General features: G+C 40.5%; 1 protein-coding gene across 1 annotated transcript; it reads left to right on the forward strand.

Moving 5' to 3' along the window:
• ywhaba (tyrosine 3-monooxygenase/tryptophan 5-monooxygenase activation protein, beta polypeptide a) lies at nt 1–24,244 on the forward strand. The gene is made up of 7 exons (XM_063473724.1): nt 1–130; nt 8,975–9,135; nt 11,481–11,621; nt 16,031–16,154; nt 16,250–16,413; nt 17,796–17,891; nt 21,219–24,244. Exons 2-7 carry the CDS (start codon nt 8,983–8,985, stop codon nt 21,273–21,275), a joined length of 735 nt encoding a protein of 244 aa, XP_063329794.1. The 5' UTR covers nt 1–130; nt 8,975–8,982; the 3' UTR covers nt 21,276–24,244.
• The last annotated feature ends 775 nt before the right edge of the window (nt 24,245–25,019 follow it).

Below are 25,019 nucleotides of genomic sequence, written 5' to 3' on the forward strand. Positions count from 1 at the left end.
AGAGGAAGCGGAAGTGTCAGAGCAGGCGGAAGTGGTACTGCCCTGAATACCCTGAGCAGCGAGCGGAGGACGGCTTGACAAACTCACATCGTTGAGAGAATAAAATCGGGATTCCTAGTACATCTTAAATGTGAGTTCACCTGCATATTACTCGATTATCGTCTTATAGACAGTGTAAACACACTCTTTCGTGGAGAGGAGCAGTCCGAGTGTTAGCCCCATTGCCTGCCTCTGCGGCGGAAGGTGCCTATTGTGGTCTGGGGCTGGGGGCGAGGGTTTAGGCCGAGAATGTGGCCGGATAACGAGAAATAATCCATAAAACACCTATGAGCGGTTGCCTCTGCTCTTCATGCAGTTATTATACCACTGATCTTTAATTTTGAAGGCCCAGAATGAGATCGATGCATGCGCGATCCGCGGTCCCGTGAAGTGGGGGGGGGAAGCGGCACCAAGTTTGGCCATTTTGACAGCTTAGCAACCCCAGCCGTCGCGAGAGCTCAGACATTTTAGCAGTCAGTGCTAGCTACATGGCGCCGCGGTTAGCGACAAACTAAACCGCAGACGCTATCTGCCATATGACGATCGTAATATCTGGCCTCATTATTCGCAGAATGGACTGGAAAAGACTTCGCGATTATGGATTGTCTTTAAACGAACTCCGTCATGGCGTAGTGAAACGATATGGAAGCTAACCCACCCTCCATATTCCTTGGGAGTCTCCCCTCAAATGCGACTTAAATTTCAAGATCTTTTGATTTTATGTAGCTCGATTAGGATAGTGAAGACATAGAACTAATTAAACATTAAACCACGTAGATTATTTGGCCACCAGTTTTGGTGTAACCTCGTCGGCGTTCAGACTGAACTGGGTCAGATCCCCTTAGCGGGCTAGGCTAACCATTAAAGCCAGTAAGCAGCCGTGCTGTGACGTTTAGCTTCCATGCTAGCTGGCGGTAATCTAGCTCTCCATCTTAAAATTCCGCAGGGGAATGCGACAAGGAGGGCGTAACTGTTAGCAGGCCGACTCAGCGCTGTTACCTCAGTATTCGTGCCCCGTGGCCGTTTTTAAAAACGTCCGTGTCAAACCCTTTTTGTCGAGATTATGGATTTTACTCGGTTGGGCGTGTGTCGGTCCAAAGCTGAAGATAGTGTCCCTCGATTTTTCTTATTTTTTATTTTTTTAACGATAATTGTTTAGCTAGGTGGTTCAATAACAGCACGGCAAATGCAAAGCATGTTTGTCGTGTGCCAGACGATTGTAGCTGGAACTGAGTTGGATCAATTCAAGCCGATGTGTAGCTCGCTATGGCGGTAAAGCAATGCGTCATTAATGCGCTTGTAATCGCGACCAGCGGCATTTTACCTAATGCTAAGTGCTAACTCGTGCTAATATGTCATAACACAGCTGTGTGAATTACGATGCACGACAGACCTGACAATTAAATTGAGGCGGAGCCCCGTTTTAGTGTTTGTAGGTAATACAAGCCATTACATAATTTCTATCCTTTGTATATATGTATGTATATATGTATATATATATATATATATATATATATATATATATATATATATATATATATATATATATATATATATATATATATATATAAAATAATAATAATACGCCGTGTTAGGCAGGAGTATCGTTTCTACACACAATCAAACACAGTAATGAAGCATGTTTGACACACTTGGTACAGAAATGATCCTCACATCTTCCTAAACAAGAACAAAAAATGTCCTATTTTTATATTATTTTTAATTAATTGGTTTTAATAAAATGTCTATAATATCAGACATTGTGTCCAGTTCCCATGACAATCACTACAAAATCCAAGTTGTTTTCAGAACCCTACATTCCTAACAAAATCAAATCATTTCAATGTTATATCTTAAATCCTACTATTAGTATTTTGGTTTTATCAGTGTTATTGGAGAGTACAGTGAAGATTAAACAGGAGAGTGGAGGAAGACATCAGCAAAAGGTCTTGGATTGGACATGAACCTGGGTCCTGGGATATGGTTGCCTGCTCAACCCACTGAGCAAAACTGGTGTCTTGAATCAAATTTTGATGGATTATGAAGTTAACATTACTTTTATTAATCTGCATTATGTTCGAAACACATTAAACAAAATAATAGCCAGGAACCAATACTGCAGTCTGTGTCCTGGTGTCTCATCAAAAAAAAAAAAAGAGTTGCTTTCCTGTGGTGCGTGTTAATACAAGTACCTCAGCATCTGGCACCTGAATAGGAGATTTGGTGATGATAGAAGGTGGTGGTGGGGGACTTCAGCCTGCCAAACACTGTCACCACCTAAGTCATGTGTTTCTGTGACCAACATCAGTGATGAACATTAATTCATCAGTTATATATCAATTATGATTTTGGCTTTGTGATAATTAGTATAAAAAAATAATTTCTGCCCTTGCCATGAAGCCCTTGTTTTGTCTTTTATTATAAATTAAGCACAAGTTTGACCTTGTTTGCTTTTTGCCCCACCCTAAAACCCTAAAATCACTGTTTAGATCAAATTGAGCCAAGAAGACTTTGGGTGACCATCGAGATGATATAAAAGTTCTAAAACGTTTGTGCAGGTGAACCTTTTGTTGTATGCAGGGTTTGACTCTAAACTTGTAAGCTTTTGCCAGCACGCTACCGAATTGTCGGTTTGTCATCGACTTCAACTCACCGTCGCTCCACAAACCATGAAAGTCCTCAGAATCCACTGCAGCCTGGGCTACCTCTTCCTGTGTACAATCTCAGGCGTGTAGAGACTACAGCCTGGAGGTGACTGGTGTTTACCCTGTGGAAAACACCCAGTATTCTAGGTTCAGCTTCCTACGAGATGATCCGGTGTCCCTGACATTAACCTTTTTATAAAAATTTTAGTTATATTTAAAGTTGCACAAATCCAGTTATAAATGAATGATTTCTGTTAAGATTATAGTTGTTAACTCAAATAATCATGATTATTATGTTTTGCCTTAATACGGCAACCCTGTCAGGACCCACTCTGCAAAATGTTGCAGCTCCTTTGGCTTAACTTTCGAATGCCATTTGAATACATATTTTTATTAAAAACATTCAAAGTTATTTGTATGGATTTCACACTTAAAACACCAGTCGTCATATATTCTGATGTTGGTTAAAGTGGGATTTGCCAGTTTAAAACAATTATACAATTATATTACTCATGTGTCGGCCTCGACAAAACGCTGGTGAATCTAGAGGGATCACATTTTTCCTTCAACAAGTGTCCTGATAATGGACTGAATGGGTTTCTGAATTTATAATGATCATAATGGTCTCACTTTTTTTTTTTTTTTTGAAAACTAATGGAACTGTGCTCAGTGTCAGCAGATAATTGATTTCTGCTTGTTAGCCTTGGAATTGGCGCTCGATACGTGCTGTTGGTGCACTCCCTGTCAAGAGGCCTTTAATTACTCAGCAGAAGAATAGGAGTGGCCGTTTAGTTGTGAATGAATAGCTGAAGGTTTGTTAGATTTGTCCGCTCTCGTGCTCCTGCTGTAGTTGTTGTAAAGATAAGAATCTGGTATTGAATTTTCTTTTAAATCATCCCTATAGATTATATTATTCAATCCCTAGATACTGTATTTAGGCTTTAAGTGTGTTTTTGGCAGATGCCTTTCATTTATTAACAAATGCCAATTTTCAGACTGGCAGTTATGATTGCTTACAACTAAAAAACAAGTGTTAGCGCCTCATGCTAGTCATTTTTTAAAATTGTCTTATTTATTATGGTTTGTAAGTTTAATAGGAAACAAATTGACTTACTGTTTGGTTGACTTATAAACTTAAAATAAAAAAATTGTCTTTTTCCTGGAATCTGAGCTCCATTCAAAAAAAAAAAAAAAAAAGCCAACAAAAACCAAAAATGCTTCCTCACGCATAATTGTTTGTGCTTATTCTTAAACATAAACAATTAAAATGACTGAGTGTGCAAAGAAATCTGTACATTGATCTGACCGAATTAAATTAAGGAAAGCGTTAAAGCAACTAAACAACCACTTAAATGTGACAAGTAAAAGTAAAAGAGGGGTTATTTGTTTCCACGAATGCCTCAGCACCCTCTGGTGGCAGTGAGGTAAACTGTTACATGTTTTTAATATCATAGATTAAGATTTGAAAAAAGTACACAGAATGTTGCCCCAACTGGGTTATTTTCTTTCTTTATTTTTTTTTTTTTATTTTTTATTTTTTTTTAAAGAAAATACTTATTAGTAGAAGACAACCTCAAGTGTCCTTTGCTGTGACAACACACTGTTCTTAAAACAATGCCATTCCTCATGTGAAAAGAGAACTAGTAAGGCAGGCTACCTGGAACTTTGAAGGCGCTACTTGTTTAGATTGCTGAGATAGCTTCTGTGTACACCGTGTCCTCTATTGTCATGTGCTTTACCAGTTGCAGTTCAGCAGTAGGGTTGGCCTGAAGAAGTGAGAGTCACTGCTGGGGAAAAAACAAAATGACATAATACCTTGTACAACTGGAAGGAGGACTACTAAAATCACTGTACCAAAAATGTCTGTATTTTATGGCTTAATTCTAAAGCTAATGGACATTCTTTGGACACATTTGCATATACAGTATATAGCCAAAGAATTCTCAAGAATTTTTTTTTTTTGGCTACACATTTTAAAACTAAATAGAAAAAGCCAGTTAAAATAAATGAGAAATACTATACCTGGGCATTTATCGAAGGTGGAAAGATTCAAAATTAAACTACATATTTTTGTATGTGACTATGTGAACCTGTTGGAGAATAGCGGTCAATTTAAAGGTTAAATCTGAGTTAAATGTTTTCAGTCAATGAGGTTTGAACCAGGTGTGGGGGCCCAGTTTTGCGTCAGTAATGAGCGTCTTTCAAAGTCTGATCTTCACAACACATTATTGGAAGGATATATAATTCCCCGTACAAGATGCATGTAGCCTCGATGTCACCCAGCAGTTAGTGAAGCCTTGAGCTAAGCGTTTTTGAAACCAAATCTTGGGATCGAGGGGCAGATGTGAAATTTAAACTGGTGACATTGCGTGACCTTATCATGAATCACAAGGTAGGCGAGCTCTAAGGTGCCCTGCCTTGTCTTCCTTTTTGACACCAGTGGGGATGGTAATTTGCAAAATTAATATTATCCAGTTTTAGAATGGTCTTGTAGCTAGTGATTGAGAATCTAAACTCATCAGGAAAGTTTTTATTGAAGTCACAAATCTGGCGAGCTGAAAGGTCAGTTACGCATGGGCTTGTACACAACTGGACTTCTTTTTGCAGCTGGACCAGTCGCCTCCTGCTGATTAGAAGGAATTCAGGTTAAAGGAACTTCACCTTTGGGTGCTCTTTTCAAACCCAGGATTTATATTTATATATTCCATAAGATTATTATAAAAAGAAATCGGGCATCGTTAGAAGTACTCTGATTGTCAGGAGCATGAGACAATCAACAAAGCTCAATATGAAACACTGAGTTTAATAGACGTCAGAAACGAACAAAGACTAGCTTCTAGTCTACCAAAGTCGTCGTCTTGCTTTGTTCACCAGAAGACTTCACCAGAAGAAAGCTGAACAACAATGGTTTGCACTATTCCTCATTGGGATGCATTGAGGAAGCTACTTCTCCCCAAAAACTGCACTGTTGCTGTCTAAGAGTTTACTTAAAGCCCCCGTGGATGAACCACAAAGGCTGTTTTTTTTTTGTTTTGTTTTGTTTTGTTTTTTGGACTATTGAGAGACAGAGAGAAGAAAGAACGTAAAATCGTAACCTGTAAAATAGGGCTGCCACAAACGATTATTTTGATAGTCAACTAGTCACCGATTATTTTTGTGATTAGTCGACTCATCAGATCATGTGTCTATTGGACGTAAAACGTACAGCTTATTGCACCAGCATGCGTCTGCTCTTATATAACTATCATTAGCTTACAGCTTGAAGTGTTTAAGGTATGTGCTAACTAAAAATAAAGACAAGATCATAGTTTATTAAACTTTTAATGAAATTTGCAGATTGTAAACTCGGCCGTCTGTTCTTTCTATGTAAAATATAACAGGACACTGGACTAAATTCTCTACCATTTCACACTTCTGTTTAATCAGTTCTCTGTTTGACATTTATTCAGCTGTGTGAAAACTATAACTTTAATCTCAGCCAAACCAATTTACTGAGGAACAAATAAAACACTGAAAAAAGCCAAACAATAACATTTTTAAATGATCTAAGTGACTTATATATCATGTTTAACCTGAAGCGAAAGACCGCGGGGGGTTTGAAAACGATGTGCCGGGAGTTCGCTGTTCTCGCCGGCTCTAGTGAGCCTCTAGCTATCGAGCTGGTGGATAACAGACGTCTCCGAAAACATCGGAGCACTTTTGCAAATATGTGATGTCTTAAACCGAGCAGAAGTTTGCACAGCTACATTCTCGCCTGAAAATATGTTAAGTTTATTTTGTGACCCAGAAAGAATAATAAGAGTAATATTAAAACTAAGTAGCTGCCGCCATTGTTGAAAACTGGAATTGGCTGAGCCGTGCTATGAATTCTGGGATAGGTTGGGCCACGAAGGATAAACCGACCCATCCTTCAAGTCTGGGGAATGAAGGACGCATTTTTCGACCGCGTTTGGGGGAGTCTTCGAATTTGGACAGGCTTCGCCGCGTCGCTGTAATGTAATTGGCCTACAAATGTGGCCTCCGAAGGATGCGGCCGCTAAATTTGGACACAGCTATGAAACCGGACACTGCTTCTTCTTCTTCGGGGTTTAACGGCAGCTGGCATCCCTGGACATGCAGTGCTGCCATCTTCTGTTTCAGTCCGTTATTACGTTCTTAAAATCCTGCTACTTATTCCTGCGTCTTTCGGGATCTTACAAAGCTTCAAACGACGCGTCAACTATTAAATTAGTCGTTGACTATTTGAATAGTCGACATAATCGTGACTAGTCGACTAATCGTGGCAGCCCTACTGTAAAACACGTTAGACGTGTTAGTATTATGGTTTGGCTCTACCAGATCCTAATGGAACAATGAGTTTTCAATTGGAACAGAGGAATCTGAGGAAATCTGTCCACAAACAGGAAGTGGGTCTTCCAGCAGGACCACCCCCAAAACACAAGGTATCCTACGCCCCCCCCCCCCCCCCCCCCCAAAAAAAAAAAAAAAACGTCAGGTAGAGCTGTTGTGTTAAGTATTTGAAGCATGCAGTTAGTGTATGGAAACCCACTAACAACCCAGCATTGACGCTACTTTACACAGAAATGTCTTTTTCACTGCACAAAAACAGGTGTTACTCATGAAATGGAACTGTTCTATTTAGGGTAGAGGTTAATTGTTCCATTCTCATCCCAAAACGCTGTACATTGAAAGCAGCAAATCAATAGAGAAATTCATCTGGATCCTTTTTTTTCTACTTTGTGTAAAAAATCTGAAATGTATACAAACTGTAAGTTTTAATAGTCAAGGTTTTTTCTTGCTGTGGTAAGTCTCTTGGGAGAATTGCTTTTGACCAGAAGGAAGAATTCAAAAATACGTCCACGCATGCTTAAAACAAATCTCCTAGAATGGTAATCTCTATCTGATGAATAAACTGTGGCAGTTACCAGAAAATTACTAACCACAGAAACATGCCACAGTTTGAGAATGTTGGAAAGAACAATAAGGGAGAAATAGGATCTGTGCTGATTTGAAATGTTGATAGACAGTTCCAGACTGAAATCGGTGCCAAAACTGTGTCGACTAGAAGTCGACTCGACGGGCCGAATTGCAGAAATTGGATTTGTTGACAGCAAGGCCTAATTGTATCTGCAGTGAGTCATTGTTGGAAAAACACATGAAAAAGTCCAAGTGAGTGCTAAAAATGTTTTATAGGCACCAGATCTAAAGATACTTTACAACCTGCTCTTTAATTTAAAATCTAAGCAACTGACATAAAAGCCAGTGTTAAGCAGAAAGCAGCTCAGAATAACCGAATAAATTCAGATGTCTGTTTTTGTGGCCTGTTTTCATCTTTGATATTGAGTTAATGACAGTAATACTCTTTAGGAATTAGACTAGAACTTGTTTCAGAATGAATTTGAAACCATTTTAATGATGTGTTAATGACATCAGATCTGTCAAAAAATAACGTGTAAATCTCAGATTTGGTTTTATTTATGGTGAGAAATGTGAGAGAACTACAGTAAATAAAAGTCCTCTGCTTGTGGCATTTATCATAGCTCATATCTTTTTTTGCCCTCCATAGGGAAACCCTCTTCCACAGCGAGGTGAGAGGTCAGGTAAGCTCCAAGGATGCTAAAACTGAACAGAGAGGTAGTTTTGAATTTCCCTCTGGTAGATAACTGGTGACGGAGCTAAAACTCTAGCAGCTAAGGCTGCTTTGTGTATAAATGTGTTTGTACATTTTACTGTTGCCGTGATGGTGTAGTCGTGTTTTCATTAGCAGTTTAAATGTGTAATGGTTAAGTGCTTAAAGCTCATTGTGGTAAATCCAAAGTGTGATGGTGTAGATATAAAAGGCGACGATGTGGCCTACTTAGACCTACAGATTCATCTGGAGAGTAGAGAAGCCCTCGGGGATGAAATAACGGGGAGCAGCCATTTCGCTGCAGTTGAGGTTTTGACATTTTATGAGACATTTTTATTAAGTCTTTGCCAGTATATCCGACACTCTCGTATGTGACGTTAGGATGCGCAAAGTGCGATGCTGTGGATTCTCTTTGCTAGTGGGTTGACCAGCTTTTTACGTGTTCCGGTTTTCTTGCAAAGTGGCACCTGCAAGTGCAGTATTCTAGCTATCACATCTGCCATTTCTTTCAGCTTCTTCGATATGTTCTGCTCTTATTAAAAACGCTGATTTCCACACCTGTTTCTCACAAGCTCTCTATCTCTGTATCGCTGCCCATTTCTGGTCATAGATGAAGAGCTGCAGTGGTGAAGTCCTAACTCTGGTCTCCTTCTTCTTGCAGTCTAAAAGATGGATAAGAGCGACCTGGTGCAGAAAGCCAAGCTGGCAGAGCAGGCCGAGCGCTATGACGACATGGCGGCTGCCATGAAGGCTGTGACAGAGCAGGGCGCAGAGCTCAGCAACGAGGAGCGCAACCTGCTCTCTGTCGCCTACAAGAACGTGGTATGCTATCAGTCTTATCATTTGTGCGTGGGTTGTTTTGATATTCTTCTTCTCCCCACAAACCTGTAGATCCGTGACTCCCAAAGTGTCGGCCACGGCCCCCTGGTGAGCTGTGAAAGTATTACGGGTGGGCCGTGAGAGGTCATTTACAATGAGTATACTGTTATAAATTCAGCTAACTGAAGGGTTGATACGATTTTGCTTTTTTTTTATTGATAGGAAAATGTCGTTTTAAAAACAGCTTTATTTTTTGTATACCCTTTATTATTACAGAGGTTGCAAACCTGCCACTGCCCATCATCAGTGGTGACCTGTGATTTCAATGAAAAGCTAGATGAATATAGGAATGATTAATGGTTTTCCTTTTTATCCTTATCACTTATCTCTGCTGGATAAGCATAGGAAATTGAGAATTTAACAGTGTATATGCTCAGATTTGTTTGCTTTCACTGGCAACACTGTCGGATTACAAGTATATTTGATCTGCTCCTGCTCTGCAGTGAAAATGAAAATTAATATTTTGTCAAAATTCTTCAAAATTTGCTCTTTTGATAGTAAAGGTTTGTAGCTAAAAGCCCAGATTTACTCTTGACCATGAGGCTTGTTCACTTCACATTTCAATTTTTATTTATTTTTTTGTCATTTATTCTCCTATGACTTGCAGTTCAAATAATAGCCTTGATCTTTCCAAGTTATATGATATATGTAGTTGAGTAATCACCAAAATACTGTACTGACCAAATTAATTGTGATTGTAACTGCGATATTCAAAACTAAAATGCCTATAATAATGGATTAATTTGACAAATTGTATCATTTTCTGGAGACATGAATTCTTTTGAAGTAAATATCTGTCATCTTTTACAAAAGGAACCAAAAAATTCTGTGTTATGACATTATAGAGGAGTCTCTTTGTTCTCATGTTTGGTTTGTCACCACAACACATTATTCAAGGAAAGTGTTCTTTGACCCCATATGATCTTAAAAGCAGAAAGAGCACTTTCACAGCTCAGTGATAACAATACATTTATAGCACCTATGTCGGCTATAAACGTGTCCCTCCCTTGAGTTCTGTTTTTCTTTAAATCATTGTCAGATATTTCTTTGGAAACCTTTACTGTAAGTTTTGGGTGGCCGAATATTTTTGAAGTTCAGCATAGTGTAGTCCATCTTGGCAAGAATCGGTAAGTAAAATGCCAGCTCGTTCAGCACTAAGACTGTTCTTAGCTGTGCATTTTACATTTAGTGGTTTTTATTTTTTTTTCTGTAAAGATTTTGAAGTTTGAAGCACAAATTATGTAAGAACAGCCCGAGGCTTTCCTGCACTGCCGCTCTGTTTATCATTGGGGTTTTTCTTAAAGCTTGCCTGCACCAAGTAGTACACAGTTCAGTTGATTTTGCCTGCTTCAACAGCAACTGCAGCAAAGTGGATACTATATATGTGTTTAGTTCAGACATAGGAAATAAAACACTGCAGTTCAGATGGGTTTCGTCTGGTTTTGCAGTTAATTTTGAACTGTTATTCAGTTGCAAACTTGGAAAAAAGATATTAATTAATAAAATGATACAAGACAATGGAGGTGGGAAAAATGGAAATAAAAAGCGAAAAAGAAAAAACAGTATTATTAGCATTATTCATCTAATTTATTTTCAGTAATCTCATTTCAGCTCTTCAGTTTTGATGCTGTGATTAAAAAGACTTGTGATTTCTAACATTTTAGAATGACATTAATGACCTTGTGCCCTGCTGATTTGTTGCAGGTGTTGATGTCCAACTATGTACCAAAACTATCCAAAATCAACCCTGAATATTTGCATTTTTAATCATGGTTACTCAGATGCACGCATCAGTTGATGGGCAATCAGCATCTGCTTCAGATTCAGCATACTCTATGCAGATATCAGCCTGTGCTGCAGCCTGATAGTCACTTCTTCAGAAGAGCAAATACATGCCACAATGTGTAGATTGAATCAACATGCATTATGTAATAAATGAGCTCTGCTTGTATCTGGCTTCCTAAAGGGGCAGCCACTTCAGCCATGTGCCTTTTGCTCGCTTTCGTAGCTCTGCTAGTCTGCAAATAAATCCAGCCAGTTAAGAAACAGTGCTGCAGTGCTTTAAGCTCAAGTATTTTAAATTCTGCATTTATTGGCTCCAAATCCAACATATCAAGAAAATGCACAGGCATCTGTTAAGTACGGTAATGCTTTAATCAAAGGTCCATTGTGACCCCGAATAAACCTTAGATATACTTAAATTAATTCTCATTTAGTTGTAGATCAGGTGCAGTAAGATGCTGTCTTTTAATGCGACTCCTTCTGGTTTGCATTGTTTTTGCTAATAGGTGGGGGCACGCCGTTCATCCTGGCGCGTCATCTCCAGCATCGAGCAGAAGACGGAGGGGAACGAGAAGAAACAGCAGATGGCCCGTGATTACCGTGTGAAGATCGAGGGTGAACTTCAAGAAATCTGCAATGACGTGCTGGTATGAACAAGAGTGGGAAAGATCGGGCAGAGAGGAGGAGGAGGGGGGACGAGGAGTTGTGAAGGAACAGTGAAAGAAAGGAGAAAATGGATGGTTGTGATGATAGAAGGAACGGCAATACTTAAGAGAAGGCAGAAGATGGTGAAGGAAGGCACACTGTAGTCGATCCCTTCTGGCTGTCACATGGTGTTACTTGTGGAGATGGTAATAACGTAGCTGGCAGCTGTTGAGAGAGCTGCCAAACAAAGCTTTAATTTTCTTCTCAGTTTTTTGCTTTGCTGCCCCACTTGGCACGTTTGATGAATTTTATTTGTGTTCACTTTTCTATAGAAGAAGCTGTGCACGCGCACGTGTGCTCCAAAGGGGGGGGGATGGTGTGGGCAGATTAAACCATGTATTCCCCCCCCCCAATTGTTCTTAAGATGACACAGCTTGCCCATTTAGCAGTGCTGTTAATACTGCAGTGCCAAGTCACAGTAACGGTGCTTACTCCTAGCAAATTAATATTGACCGGTAACCCCATTGATTAGACACCCTTCTTGAATCTCACATGGACTTTGTTCTTGCACAAGATTATTTTTATGATCTTGTGTGAAAAAGTTATGCATAAATGTTTAGCCAGGCAGCTTCATATCAGTTACTGCGTGCTTCTTTCTTCTGAAACTCTTGACCACTGCGCGGAGACATCATGGTCCTGCACAAGCCCAGGGAGCTAGGCAAAGTGTTTCTCAGATAAAGTACTTGCAAGTAATCGTGGTAAAATGCCTTATGAACGTTCACGACAAGAATGAAGGTCATTAGTGTGCTAATTTAATGCTGTAGGGTTGTGCCACATCATATCGTACATGATAATACCGGTACAAATTTTTACGTGACATAAAAAGGCTATATAGCACTATCATTGCTATAACAATGCCTTGAGTTTACAGTCCCTCGAGTTCAATGACGAGACAAGCCCAAGCATGTCTAAAAGCAAGAGTTGTTGTTTTTTTTTTTTTTTAAGGTACTACATGTACTTTTTACCACTTCCAGCGAACCACCACACTTTGCCAAGTATGGAAGAAATGTTTCGACACTTGAGGCAAAATTCCGTCAAGCTAAATTTTCAGGCGGTTATGTGATACTTCAAATTTCCAGGGAAAACACTAACTGCTTACTTTTGTGCTTACATTTGACTTATGCTGCATCATTGGATGTAATGCTGTGTCACTACTATTGCACTTGAATACTGCCCCTGTTTCAGTAGAGTCACTCTTCCAGTGAGCAAGTGTGCTTTTATACAGCAGTTACCTGTGTATATATGCAGGAAATTTTCCTCGTGATAATGTCAATGAATACAATTACCGAATTCTGGGTCATTTTGGTTCAAAACCATCCATCTGAACGATGTGAATCAGTTGAACGACGGTCCATATGGTGCCTCTAAAAGAGCAAACGCGGAAGATACTTTTGGCTGCTCCCAGCGGGTAGCTCCACATGTTTGATTTGGCAGTTTTTACACTGGATGCCCTTCCTGATGTAACACCAGAGGGATTTGTTTCCTCCCAGCATCTTTTACTTTTTAGGCAAATGAATTGGAATAACATTAATTTATCTATTTTTTTCAAATCACGGTTTGTCCCACTTCTTAAATATAATTTATTACAACAAAAGTGCATATAATAACAAAAGTGACCTGTGAAATTATACCAAAAAGAATCAACCCAATATATTAGGTACAAGCCAACTGCTGATGTTGTTCAGCAGCCCAGAGTGAGGTGTTTTCCATCACACTCCAACCTCATAATTTATTGTCAGTGCAGGCTTCAGATAAAGGATGGCTGAAGGAAAATACAGTAATTGTGTCTGAACCTGAAGTGACCTCAAAGGCTTCAAGTATCCTCATTTGTTTTCGTTTTCAAACACTTGGAACGTTAATACTTTTGCCTCAACTGGAAAGTACTTTCGGTGAAGCTTGCTGTATAAATGAAGGCCTTACTCAGCTGTTCAAATGCCACTTTAAAGAAGCTGTTAAAGTGTTGTGAGAAAATTACAGTTGTTTTTTTGTTTTTTGAACACTTGCAGTCATAAATATGACTTAGGCCTCACTGTCAGGTCCTGACAAGGCTAGAACATAAATTGCTCAAGGTCAAAGCAGCTCAAATTTTTTAGCGCATGAGCAGACTTCTAATAATATCTTCAAGGTCAAACCATCTTCAAGCCTCCGCAGTGATGTGGTGCTGTAGGAATGATGGGAGAAAAGGATGGGTAGAGACATGCTGTCCTTAAAGCAGCAGGAAGCTTGGAAGGGGAGAGCTTTGATGCATCCACGGGATGGAAAAATATGTCAGTAACCCTGACCTAGAACAGCGTACCAGTTGATCATCATATCGCATCATATTGGTTCTCCAAGAGTAGTGTTTTGTTGTAAGCTGAAATATGAATTCTGCATTTTAAAATTAGGTGTATTGGTTGCTAAAAGAAAACGTAGGTAGCCTGCTTTAGCAACTGCTGTGGGGGGTGGACGGGCGTGCTGCAAACTTGAAATGTGGAATAGACGGAGCACTCGCTAATCTTGTGCAAAGTCATCGATGGCCAAAGGCTTGAAAAAAATTACATGATGTTCTTCATTTTGTTTTTGATGCTGAACTTATCCAGTCACTGCTCAGTTTTAGTTGGAGCGCCAGAAGAAAAACACTTACTGGAAAAGCAGCTTCTCTTTTTTTTTTTTTTTTTTTTTTTTTAATTCAGTTTTGTGACTATTTTTCCTTTTACAGGAACTACTTAAAAGAGGCAAATCATTCTTTAGTTGCTCTGTCATCTCGAAGTTATCAGCTCAGGATCACATGTAGGCATTTCCTCGCTGTATTCGCTCAGAAGTCAAAGCGCTGAGTGCAAGTGACTGAAGTTAAAATGGCTACTGCCCCTATATCATGTCTACATGACATTCCCAGGACAGGTTACTGGAGTCAGCAGATTAAAACAGACTCAATGTAATCACTGAAACAAAGCTGGCCTCAGTGAGGAAGAGGCTCTGGGGTAAAGTGAGAGCTGATCACATGGTCAGAGTAAAACCCTTCTTTAAACGATCAGATGAGGACAGCAACAGCGGTATGAACCGTGACACACATGCTGGAAGTTGGTGTCACCCCAGCAGCAAACCTGGCTTTCTCTTCTTTTCAGACAAAGAACACATTAATAAGCAGGTGGCCCAAGGCACTGGGAAACAGCTTTATTTCTTTCGCACAGAGGAGTCTTATATATGTGATAATACAGAAAACACAATTAACTACACCCACCATGCCCATATCTAGCTCCACTTTTTTTTTCTCATGCTTTAGTAGAATGGCTTTGCAGGATTTCCAGCTCAAAATAATCCCCATCCGTGTTACACTGGCGGAGCCCCTCACTTCATCCTCTTTTTTTTTTTGACTCCAGCTGGTCTAGCTCTCCTCTCCTCCTCCTGATTCTGATTGGCTTCTCCTCATAAATAGAAGGTTTGAACATCAGGTGGGCGGGGCTTCTGTACTCACTACCAGAGTGGTAGCGATCGTATGAGGGTGGGAGATGGCTGCTTTTATTGAGATCACACAGAGGCGAGAGGAAAAACCAAACTGAAGTTGAGCATTTGGCTCACATGGGTTACTTGTCCAAACACTGACCTCATCATGGAAACTTTGAGCACTTTGAACATTCGCCTTTGTAGCAGTACAGTATATGACAGCTAGTGGGGAAAAACATCATAGCTCGGTAATATACCATGCATATTAAGGAATAGCAGTGTTCTTAAAATAAATCTACTGGATAAAAATGAGCAAAAGTACTGGTGCTGAGAGAAGTAGACCTTTTGATGCATTCAGACAAGTCAAACTTTTTAAAGGCTTTACAGTTTTCAAACATTAACAGTAATTTTTAACTAAAAAGAGAAGCTGTCTTCAACAGAAAATCTATCTACACACACACACACCTGGAATGGTGGGATCAGCAGAAGCACAGGTAGCCATCAGGAAATGGTCAGATACAGTTACCAGTAATCCCGCATTTGAAAGGTGTGGATGGGGGGTAGTGATTTTCTAAAGCTATTCAGCTATTCGACAAGCACTTGTAAAGAAGCGTCTGGCAGCTTGATGCTGTTAGTGATTGCCAAAGGACTGCCTCTATCCATTATTTAAATGTGTAGGATGGGAGAGTCAATTAAATGAGAATAATTGAGGTTCGGGTGTTTACTCTTTAGCTGTTGGTAATGGTGTTTGCATTCATCACATGTTTGGCTTTATCAAAGGCCGTAATGCAAATAGACAGAGAAATATTAGTAAAACCCTCTGTGTTCAAGGTGTTTGTTTACTTTTCCACTCGTGTGTCTTTATGTAATACTCAACCTGTAATGTATAAGTGCAAAATGGAAAAAACTTGTCATCTGTCTGTTTCAGAGCCTGCTCGACAAATTCCTCATTCCCAACGCATCTCAAGCGGAGAGCAAGGTGTTCTACCTCAAAATGAAAGGAGACTACTTTAGATACCTGTCAGAGGTGGCCTCTGGGGACTCAAAGAAGAGTAAGTAGTCTGAACGAACCTCTGATATATTGAAAAGGAAAAGATTGTTTACCTTTTCACACAGCACGTGATAACTGGTCATTTGTGTTGTGAAGATACGGTGGAGAACTCTCAGATGGCCTACCAGGATGCCTTCGACATCAGCAAGAAGGAAATGCAGCCAACACACCCCATCCGGCTGGGCCTAGCCCTCAACTTCTCCGTCTTCTACTACGAAATCCTCAACTCGCCCGAGCAGGCCTGCTCTTTGGCTAAGCAGGTTGGTCTTTAACAGTTTATTTACTTGTGTACGATGGCTGAATTTCCATTTTTGCCGGTTTTTATTGAAATGCAGATTAGACAGGTGGGCCTTCCTCCACTGAAAAGTCTGTCATTTAACAGTCATAAGACACATGGAGTCTCACCAGCTCCTGAGCTCTTCCTCCCAGACATTAACAGCCATTTACTGCTAAAACCAAATTTGGCTGTATACACCACCCTTATTTTGAAAATTAATAATCAGGATGCAGTTGAAATGCAGATTATCAGCTGATTTAATTCACAGTTGAAGAATTGGGGGCTAAAATATGGAACCAGTGACTCCATCAGCACTGGGTTTCCTCTTTTATGATGCTTTTTCAGGCCTTTACTCTCAGTCAGCCATTTATGCAGTATTCCCCTTCTTTCTCCTGAGTTGCTTTTGAAGTATGCTTTGGGTCATTGTCCACCCACTGTGTATTGCTAAGCACACAACAGTCAAACTTTGCTGCATTGGGCTGAATCTGAGCATAAGGTCTAGCGTCCAAGTGTGCGATCGCTCAGAATGTGGACAGCTCCGAGTCTTCTCTTTCCGCCTGTGGTACAGGTTATCCCTGCTTCACTCGTCTGTGCTCTTTCAAAACTTGCCTGGCTTTTTTAGGTTTGCTTGGGTCGGACTGACACAATTTAATCAAACGCTGAGCATGAGGCTCCATGCAGACGCACACAGCAGACTTCAAGTGAACTTTAAATAACAAAAACAAGCACTCGTCCACGATATCTGCGGCTGGGTGTGTGCTTCCTGTACTCTACAGGGCAATGGTCTACAAACCCTCTGTATTTTCTCCTTTGTAGTCTTTTCCTTATTTTTTGACTGGGATAATGAAATGTCTACCTTCTGGAGCGTTTTCTATAGTTGGCTTTTTGGTATGAAAGGTGTTTTTGCTATTGAAATGATTGAAACGATCCTGTGATCATCCACCATGGTTGTGATCAATTTCTTTACATTTGTGTCCCAGCTATTTTTCAGTGGATTTGTTTGTTTTGACAGCTGCTTTCAGCACATGTTGTTGGTTCATAGCAACAGCTTCCAAATATCACACTTGGCAACTGCAGATGTTTTACTTGCTTAATGGATCAAAGAAGCATCAGAGAAATGGCTCACACCTGTCCATGAAACACCTTTGAGTCAAGTTCCATTTGGTCCAGTGAGACGATTGGCGCTAATATTAAAGAGCTGTCCTCAATTTGGATATGAATATCTTTAAACTAAAGCTAAGAGTCTTCACTATATCTTTCATATAGCTGTAACCCATACATGTTTTTTGTTTGTTTGTTTTTTAAGCTTGTCTCAGTGAGAACAAGTTTTTAGAAGGAAATTAACCAGTGAACTTCTCCCTGCAGGCTTTCGATGAGGCAATCGCCGAGCTCGACACCTTGAACGAGGACTCGTACAAAGACAGCACGCTGATCATGCAGCTACTAAGGGACAACCTCACTGTGAGTATACCTGTGAACAGCTGTCGTTACTGTCTTTTATCCTAAACCCAATGAGTTTCAGGATTAGAATTAGAAATAATTAAAGATCTTTTAGAGGAGATGCATACAGCTAAGTGGCACAACTTCTAATTGTTGAGTGTAAAACATAAATGCGATGTGATTCACAGACGCTCTGCTAAAGCTCAAGAATGCAAATCAGAGTTCACATCAGTGTTTCAACTCCAGCTGCCATTAAATCCTGTTTCACATTTATTTATGTGTCAGCGAACAACCGAGCACATAGCACCGATATGTAGCTTGCAGCCACTTGCCAAGGTTTTGCTCTATTCTCTTTTCTTCTGCCAGGATCCAATGGCGAAGAACAACAGTGTCGATGACTGATTAATCATATTACCATGATCACAGGCTGCATTAATTTAATGCTACCTGCCAGCATGATACTGATGATTAGAAGAATATGTTGAGTGGAATTGTTTTTCATTCATATGCGGCAACGTTTACACATTGCTGGCCTTTGCACATCAGCCAGCAAATTTAAGTCTTTAAGCTCGGCCGTCTAGAATCCACAAATAAAAATGTTGAAGCATATTTGTGTGCACAATACACATACTACAGCATTGCATGTTCTCTTTTAAACTTATAGGAGTCACGCCTACCAGGGATGCACCAATCAAGTGTTTGTAGTTCCGATCTGACACGTTGGCTGTATCGCCTGCTTCAGCCTCTTCCTCACAGTTAGGAAAACAGATAAATAGAGGAGCATAGAGCTGGTTGGATGGATTGGCTCTTTATCACAGATATCCAGTCCAGTTTTTGTGTTTGTATCTGATCAGTGCATCACTAATCCGACATTTCTGCCCGCTCTGTGTATTAAGTGATATACCAATCAGCCACAACATTAAAACTACCTGCTACCTATTGTTTAGGGCTGCTTCGTGCCACTAAAACAACTCTGAACCATTGGAACATGGACATGAGGTTGTCCTGCGGTATCTGAGAGGTTGGCAGCGGATCCTCTGGGTCCTGGGGGTTGGTCGGTGGGGTCTCTGTAGATCCGGGTTTGTTCTAGTTCAACCTGAAGATGCTTAGTGGAACTGGACTGTGTCTCTTTGTCATGTTCCTCGGGCAGTTTTTGCTGCTTCTTCTCCTCCTCCTCCTCTTGTCGGAGTACCCTTGCCATGAGAGGTGTGCTTGGTCTGCAGTAATATTTAGGTGGGTAAGTGCCTATCAGCGTCATGCTGAGATGAATGCCAGGACCCAAGGTTTTCCCAGAACAAGGATTAGTGGTAAATGAGACTTTGTGGCTTTAATATTGTGGCTGGTTAGTGTACAACCAAATTTTTATTTCAAAGGATTATTTTTAGGATTCAGTAGTTGCAGAAATATCCAAAAATAATTGTAAATCTGCAATTGAAGGGAATGGGTTAAAAATAAAAGAAATAAACGATAAGGATGAGATCAAAATAAATAAATAAATAAATAAATAAATAAATATATATAGAGAGAGAGAGAGAGAGAGAGAGAGAGAGAGAGAGAGAGAGAGAGAGAGAGAGAGAATCATCTGAGCTGTTATTTATTTTTTTTTAATTTATGTTTTTTAAATAGTGGGCCTTGGTTCAGACCACAGGTGTCGAACTCCAGGCCTCGAGGGTCGGTGTCCTGCAGGTTTTAGATGTCCTTGATCCAACACAGCTGATTCAAATAGCTAAATGACCTCCTCAACATGTCTTGAGGTTCTCCAGAAGCCTGTTAATGAACTAATCATGTGATTCAGGTGTGTTGACCCAGGGGACACCGGCCCCCAAGGCCTTTAGTTCGACACCCCTGGTTCAGACCTTCGGTTCATTTTCTATCTAAAACAAGCTGTTTTAGCTCCTCTCTTTTAGTTCAAGTTTTTCAAGTTGTCTGCCCCATGCAAACAGAAGGTGAGCTTCTGTGTTACTAGCCAGAGATGTGTGCCTCAGAGCAGTGTTTCCCAACCTTTTGAAGCCACAGCACATATTTGACATTACAAAAATCACACGGCACACCACCAAACAAAAATGTCACAAAAAGCATATTCATAATTTTTCCCCATGCACCAGGTATAGTGAACTTGGCTTGACTTGTCCCCAGTATACTTTTTGGACCACTACTCAGGCTAGGGCCTTCATCTGGGTTAAATTTCCTCCAGGACCCGGGTACTTTCTCTTTTCAAATATTTATCTGTTGCTGTTATGCGCTGCGTTGTCTCACTCACAGCATGACTATTATGTCATTTGTTCTCCGTCGTCTTCTGTTTTGCTGGCAACCCACTTAATTAGAGCAGATCGTTGTACTGCCCTCTAGAGGAAGAATGTAATTGTTCTGTCCGTTACTCGCGCTGATCGCTTAGAGTACTAATCAGGTGGAACCAAATAATCTTCCACGGCACACCTGATCATTTTTCGCAGCACATAGTGGTTGGGAAACACTGCCTCAGATAATCCAGTAAGGGGTATCCACTCTCTTCGACATCAGTACAGATCTCCAAGAGAACCGCTCTTGAGTGTTTAGAGCAGCCTGACGCCTGAGCTTTTGCTTTATAGGGATTACTCTTACATACCAAACCTCGTTATTTGAAACGCTGGCCATGTTTAATTAGAAGATTCACCATTTATATTTATCGCAAAGGGAATACCACCTCAAAGGTCACCCTTTAAGTTCGGGAGTGGCTCTTTCATTATCAATTGGTCATCAACTCGTTGCAGCTGGTGTTGATGCACTTTTAAGCACCTCAAGTGTACTTGAATGAGCCCTAATACTGTGGTTCTTTCCAGAAGCTACAATTAAGTGTAATAATAGAACAATTCTTGGCAGCCACAAAACTCAGAAGTAAATGTTTTTGCCTTCAGTAAAGAATGCTGTTCTTTATGACTCTGTTTTTGCCCTTGAACTGTTATTATCATGAGGGGAGCTTGACACGGGAATTTCTAAAACTGTAATAATGACAAAAAGATTGCACTGAATTTATTTCTGCTCCTGAGCTGCACCGAATCAGGACTTGTACATTTCCCCCTTGCAGATCTGTGTATTTATATGTAGCAGCTATTCTGCTGCAGTATATTCACTCCTGGTTGTTGAAAAGCTTTCTGGGAAGTGGAGTTGGAGTGAACTGGAATGAAGGAGAAATGCTGAAAGTAAAAGCAGATGAAGATAGACTAGCAAAAATATCTTGACAGCATCACGAAACACTTGTTAAAGATGCTCACGCTGAGCGTTTGAAGATGCTCAAACCTTCCTTTTTGCCTCGCAGTCTGGAAGTCGACACTGAAAGATGTCTCTCTCTCTCTTTCTCTCTCTCTGCAGCTGTGGACATCGGAAAACCAGGGAGATGAGGGTGAGGCCGGCGATGGAGAGAACTAGAGCGCACTTCACTGTTAACCCATCCCCACACTCTTCTTCCTCTTCCTCCTCCTCCTTTTATCTCTCTTCCTCTTTCTTCTCTACTTCCTCCTCTTCGTACACATAAACAGCCCGTTCATTCCCTCGTCCCACTTTTTCAGTCCCAGCCTCCCGACTTCCCTTCTGTATAACCAACAGCATGAATAGTACCTGCCCTTCAGACAAATATTAAAAACAGATATGAGAGGAGGACCCCCCCCCCCCCCCCAGAAAACTACTCCTTCACCCCCACCATTTAATCCATCCCTGTCACCCTCCCTCGGTCATGGCACTCCAATGCAGGCCAGCAACTAAAAACCACTGGCCAGTCTAGTCTTATAGCACGCGGGGAGGGTTTTTATCCAGAACCACCAAATAAATTAACGTCTCCTAGAGCCCACATTCGCCTCTTATCTTTCTTTCTTCATTCCACTCTTCCCCTCACTTCCTCCTCCCTAACATCTCAGTCCCTTCCCTCCTGACCCCACTCCTCTCTCTAGCGAGTTAATGCATTTATATAGTTGTCCATTCCTTCTGTTTTGGCTTTTCTTAGTGTACTGGCAAAAAATGGCTGGTTTTATTCCACTTTAAACAAAAACAAACAAACAAAGGTTATTAAACTGTCCATTTATTTTCAACAAACACTGTGATTGCTTAGTTTTTCCTCCACCTTGCCACCAAGAGTCCTTGTTTGATGGCAAAATCGATATTGAGCTGGGATTGGGGGGCGGGAGTGGCGGGTTGGGGGGAGGGAGTGGGAGTGGGGATGTGCGTGTGTGTTTCGGGCAGCAGTGCAATTCTGCTGAAGCTTATACAGAAGGGTCCTCCTTACAAGGCTGTATTGTGACACTGACAAGTCTAAAGAGGAAAAAAAAAAAAACCCCCAAATCAAAAGCGCTTCACCTGCCGCGTAATCAAACACTCACCTGCTTTTGTTTCTCTAAACCTGCAGTTTTTATTTAACAATCCCTGCGCTGGGCTTCAAAGAAAAATGATTTGGATAATGATTAAAAGCAAAAGCACATACATTCCACCTTCACGTTTGACTCAATTTAGGATATTTTCCACCGCAAAATGGGACGACCCCACCCCACCCTCCACCTGCTCCTGAAATCCACCTCCTGTCGGGTGCTGTTGAACATCGAGTACTACTGTCCCCCCCTCGGTTATAAACACATGTTCATTTACCTTTGCAAATGCTTGGTTTTTTTTTTTTCTTTCTGTCTTTTTAATTACTTTTGTGTGTTTGTATAACAAATCAAACTAATCTTTGTGGTTTTTGGAGACTGTAAAATTGTAAAACATTTTTAGAGCTTAACTGTAAATCTGTCTTTTGGAAAACAAAACGGTTTTGTGGATCTTGTTCGTTGAACACATGCTTGCAGAGAACTTTTGAAGCCGTTGCAGTGAGCTGCTCTTTCACGCTTGGGCTTTTTTTTTTTTTTTTTTCTCCTTTCACCCAGTCACTTTTTTGTTTAGTTTTTTTTTTGGTACTTATCCCCTTACACCGTCCCCATCCCAGACCCCTCGCTTCCCTCTGCGCCCTCCTCACTGCTTGCACGGGCAAGTTCAGACAAGTTCTAAGTTTCCACTTGCTGCTGAATAGTGTGATCGACCAGCAAGAATGCACGCTTTCATTTATCGCAGTACAAATCTGCTGTGGCAGAAATTGTGCACTCTGTGGTCCGACCCTTAAACTCGCTGCTTCCTCATTTCTTACCTGATCGTTCCAGGTGAGCTGCAGAAGAAAAAAATATCAGTAAGATGGACCTAAAAATACAAATCAGACTTGATTGTGAAATTCTGCTAACAACATGCAAAAATATTTGGCCTTTTTAAGCTTGAAACTAAAATGAGAGTTATTAGAGATGTAAACAAAGGAAGCATTGTTTTTAAATGTCACCTGTGGTGCAGTTAGAGTCCACAACAGGTGCGCGTGTGGGAGGGAGAACACGTAGTTCGGACCCGTTTTGCTAAGCATGCGTACATGCCGAGGCAATCTAAAGATCTGTCCACTGCATCAGGAGGCAACGCTCAGTCAGCAACTTACGGTACATTTTCTAGCTCATTTTCCAGTCTCACTCCTGGTTTTCCTTTTTGGCAACTGTTTCCTCCCAGTTTTTGCAGTCAAATACCAATATACTGTTCGTGCTCTGAAGCAAGGCAAACCCCCACAATTGACCCCCGTTTCTAGACAGATGTGATGAAATATCGGCGGACGTCAGCTAACCAGAAATCCTGTTTTTGTTTTGTTGGTAGCCCTGCCCTTCCCCCCGCTCAGTGTCACAATAACCTTGTCATCAACCATCTCGACATTCCACTCTGTAGGTGTAGAGAAGTCATACGTCTCAATGTTTTTGTTTTACTTTACTTTGCTGGGGACACATGTTTTCATGCACTGATGTTTAAAAAGGTTGGAAAAGCAGGAAAAAAAAACCCAGTTCCTCCCTCCTGCCGCTCTTTTTCTCGTTAGCTGAACAAAAAGGCAGTTATTCTACGCTTTTTAAGGAAAAAAATGATCCCATGCAGTAGTGAATGTGGCACCGAGCCTGTCTGTATATCTGGTATCTGAAATCATTTTGTTTTTACTGACCAGTATTCTGCTTAAAATAAAAAAAAGGAAAAAAAAATAACCCAAAAAATAACAACAACAAAAAAAGTTTGCTTCTGTGACGGTTTTATTGCTTAGCAGCGCACGTGGTTGTGAAAATTTAGAGTTAGCTTCAGGACACCTATAAAAATGAGAAAATGACAAAAAAGAAGAAAAGAAAAAAAAACACCCTTCGATACCCCCCCACCCCACACCCCTCCCTGGTTATTGACGTAATAATAGATTTGTGTATGTCTTTTAAAAAAAAAAAAATTCCAACTCTAGTTTCACCTTACATGTTATAAACAGGACAAAATGTAAAAGACGATTTAAAGTGAAATAAAGGTTTTATCAGTTCGAATCAGCCCTCTTCTGTTTATTATCACCAATGGCCACATGGTTTTTGTTTGTTTTGGGGTTTTTTTGATTGTGGAGTTTTCTGATTAAAGATGAACGCCGTCCAAGATGTCACATCTGGGAGTTAATGACAGCCAAAGACAGAAACGAGCTTTAAAGCACAGCTGAGGCAAAAATGCAAATATTCAACAGTACAGCAGGAGCTCGCTGTATTCTTCTGCTTTTAGAACGGTTGTTTGTAAAATAAGGAAGCATCAGATGTTTGCTGTCTTTATGAGGTCCGAGTAACTATAGTTGGAACTTCCTGGCTCTGATGTTTTTCTCTTCCCTCTGCCTTCAGCCAAAGGTTTTCTTTGGTGTGTTTAGATATCAGCGGATTTGCATTTTATCAGAAGGAAACGTCAGCTCAACGTGGCTTTGATTAAATTGTGGACATTAAGCATCACACCTTTACAAACTCTTATCGAGTAAGAAATAAGTTTGCCTCAATCTTCTTAAGGAAGTAACTCAATATCAAACTAATCCAGATCCAGAGACTCAATACATGCATGGCTTGAAGGGAATTTTCATCAGCATCAGACTTTTTATATTTAATTTATATTATTTTTCGTGTAGTGGTAACAAAACTCCACTTTTGTGCATCCCTTACAATCATCTGAATGATGACCACAGCCTGATGTAGCCACTGTGTTGAACTGGGCATTTTGAAGCCTCACTGTTGGTATTTTGGTAACTGCCATGTTGGGATTTTGGAACCAGAAGTCACCATGTTTAGTTTA

Source organism: Pelmatolapia mariae, linkage group LG5 (genome assembly GCF_036321145.2).
Source record: "Pelmatolapia mariae isolate MD_Pm_ZW linkage group LG5, Pm_UMD_F_2, whole genome shotgun sequence".
Taxonomy (NCBI): Eukaryota; Metazoa; Chordata; class Actinopteri; order Cichliformes; family Cichlidae; genus Pelmatolapia; species Pelmatolapia mariae.

Excerpts from the sequence above, each read along its gene's own strand:
- ywhaba (XM_063473724.1), top strand. The coding sequence starts at position 8,983 with ATGGATAAGAGCGACCTGGTGCAGAAAGCCAAGCTGGCAGAGCAGGCC. Across the intron at positions 9,136-11,480 it reads CTGTCGCCTACAAGAACGTG|GTGGGGGCACGCCGTTCATC; the intron begins GTATGCTATCAG and ends TTTTGCTAATAG. Across the intron at positions 16,414-17,795 it reads CCTGCTCTTTGGCTAAGCAG|GCTTTCGATGAGGCAATCGC; the intron begins GTTGGTCTTTAA and ends TTCTCCCTGCAG.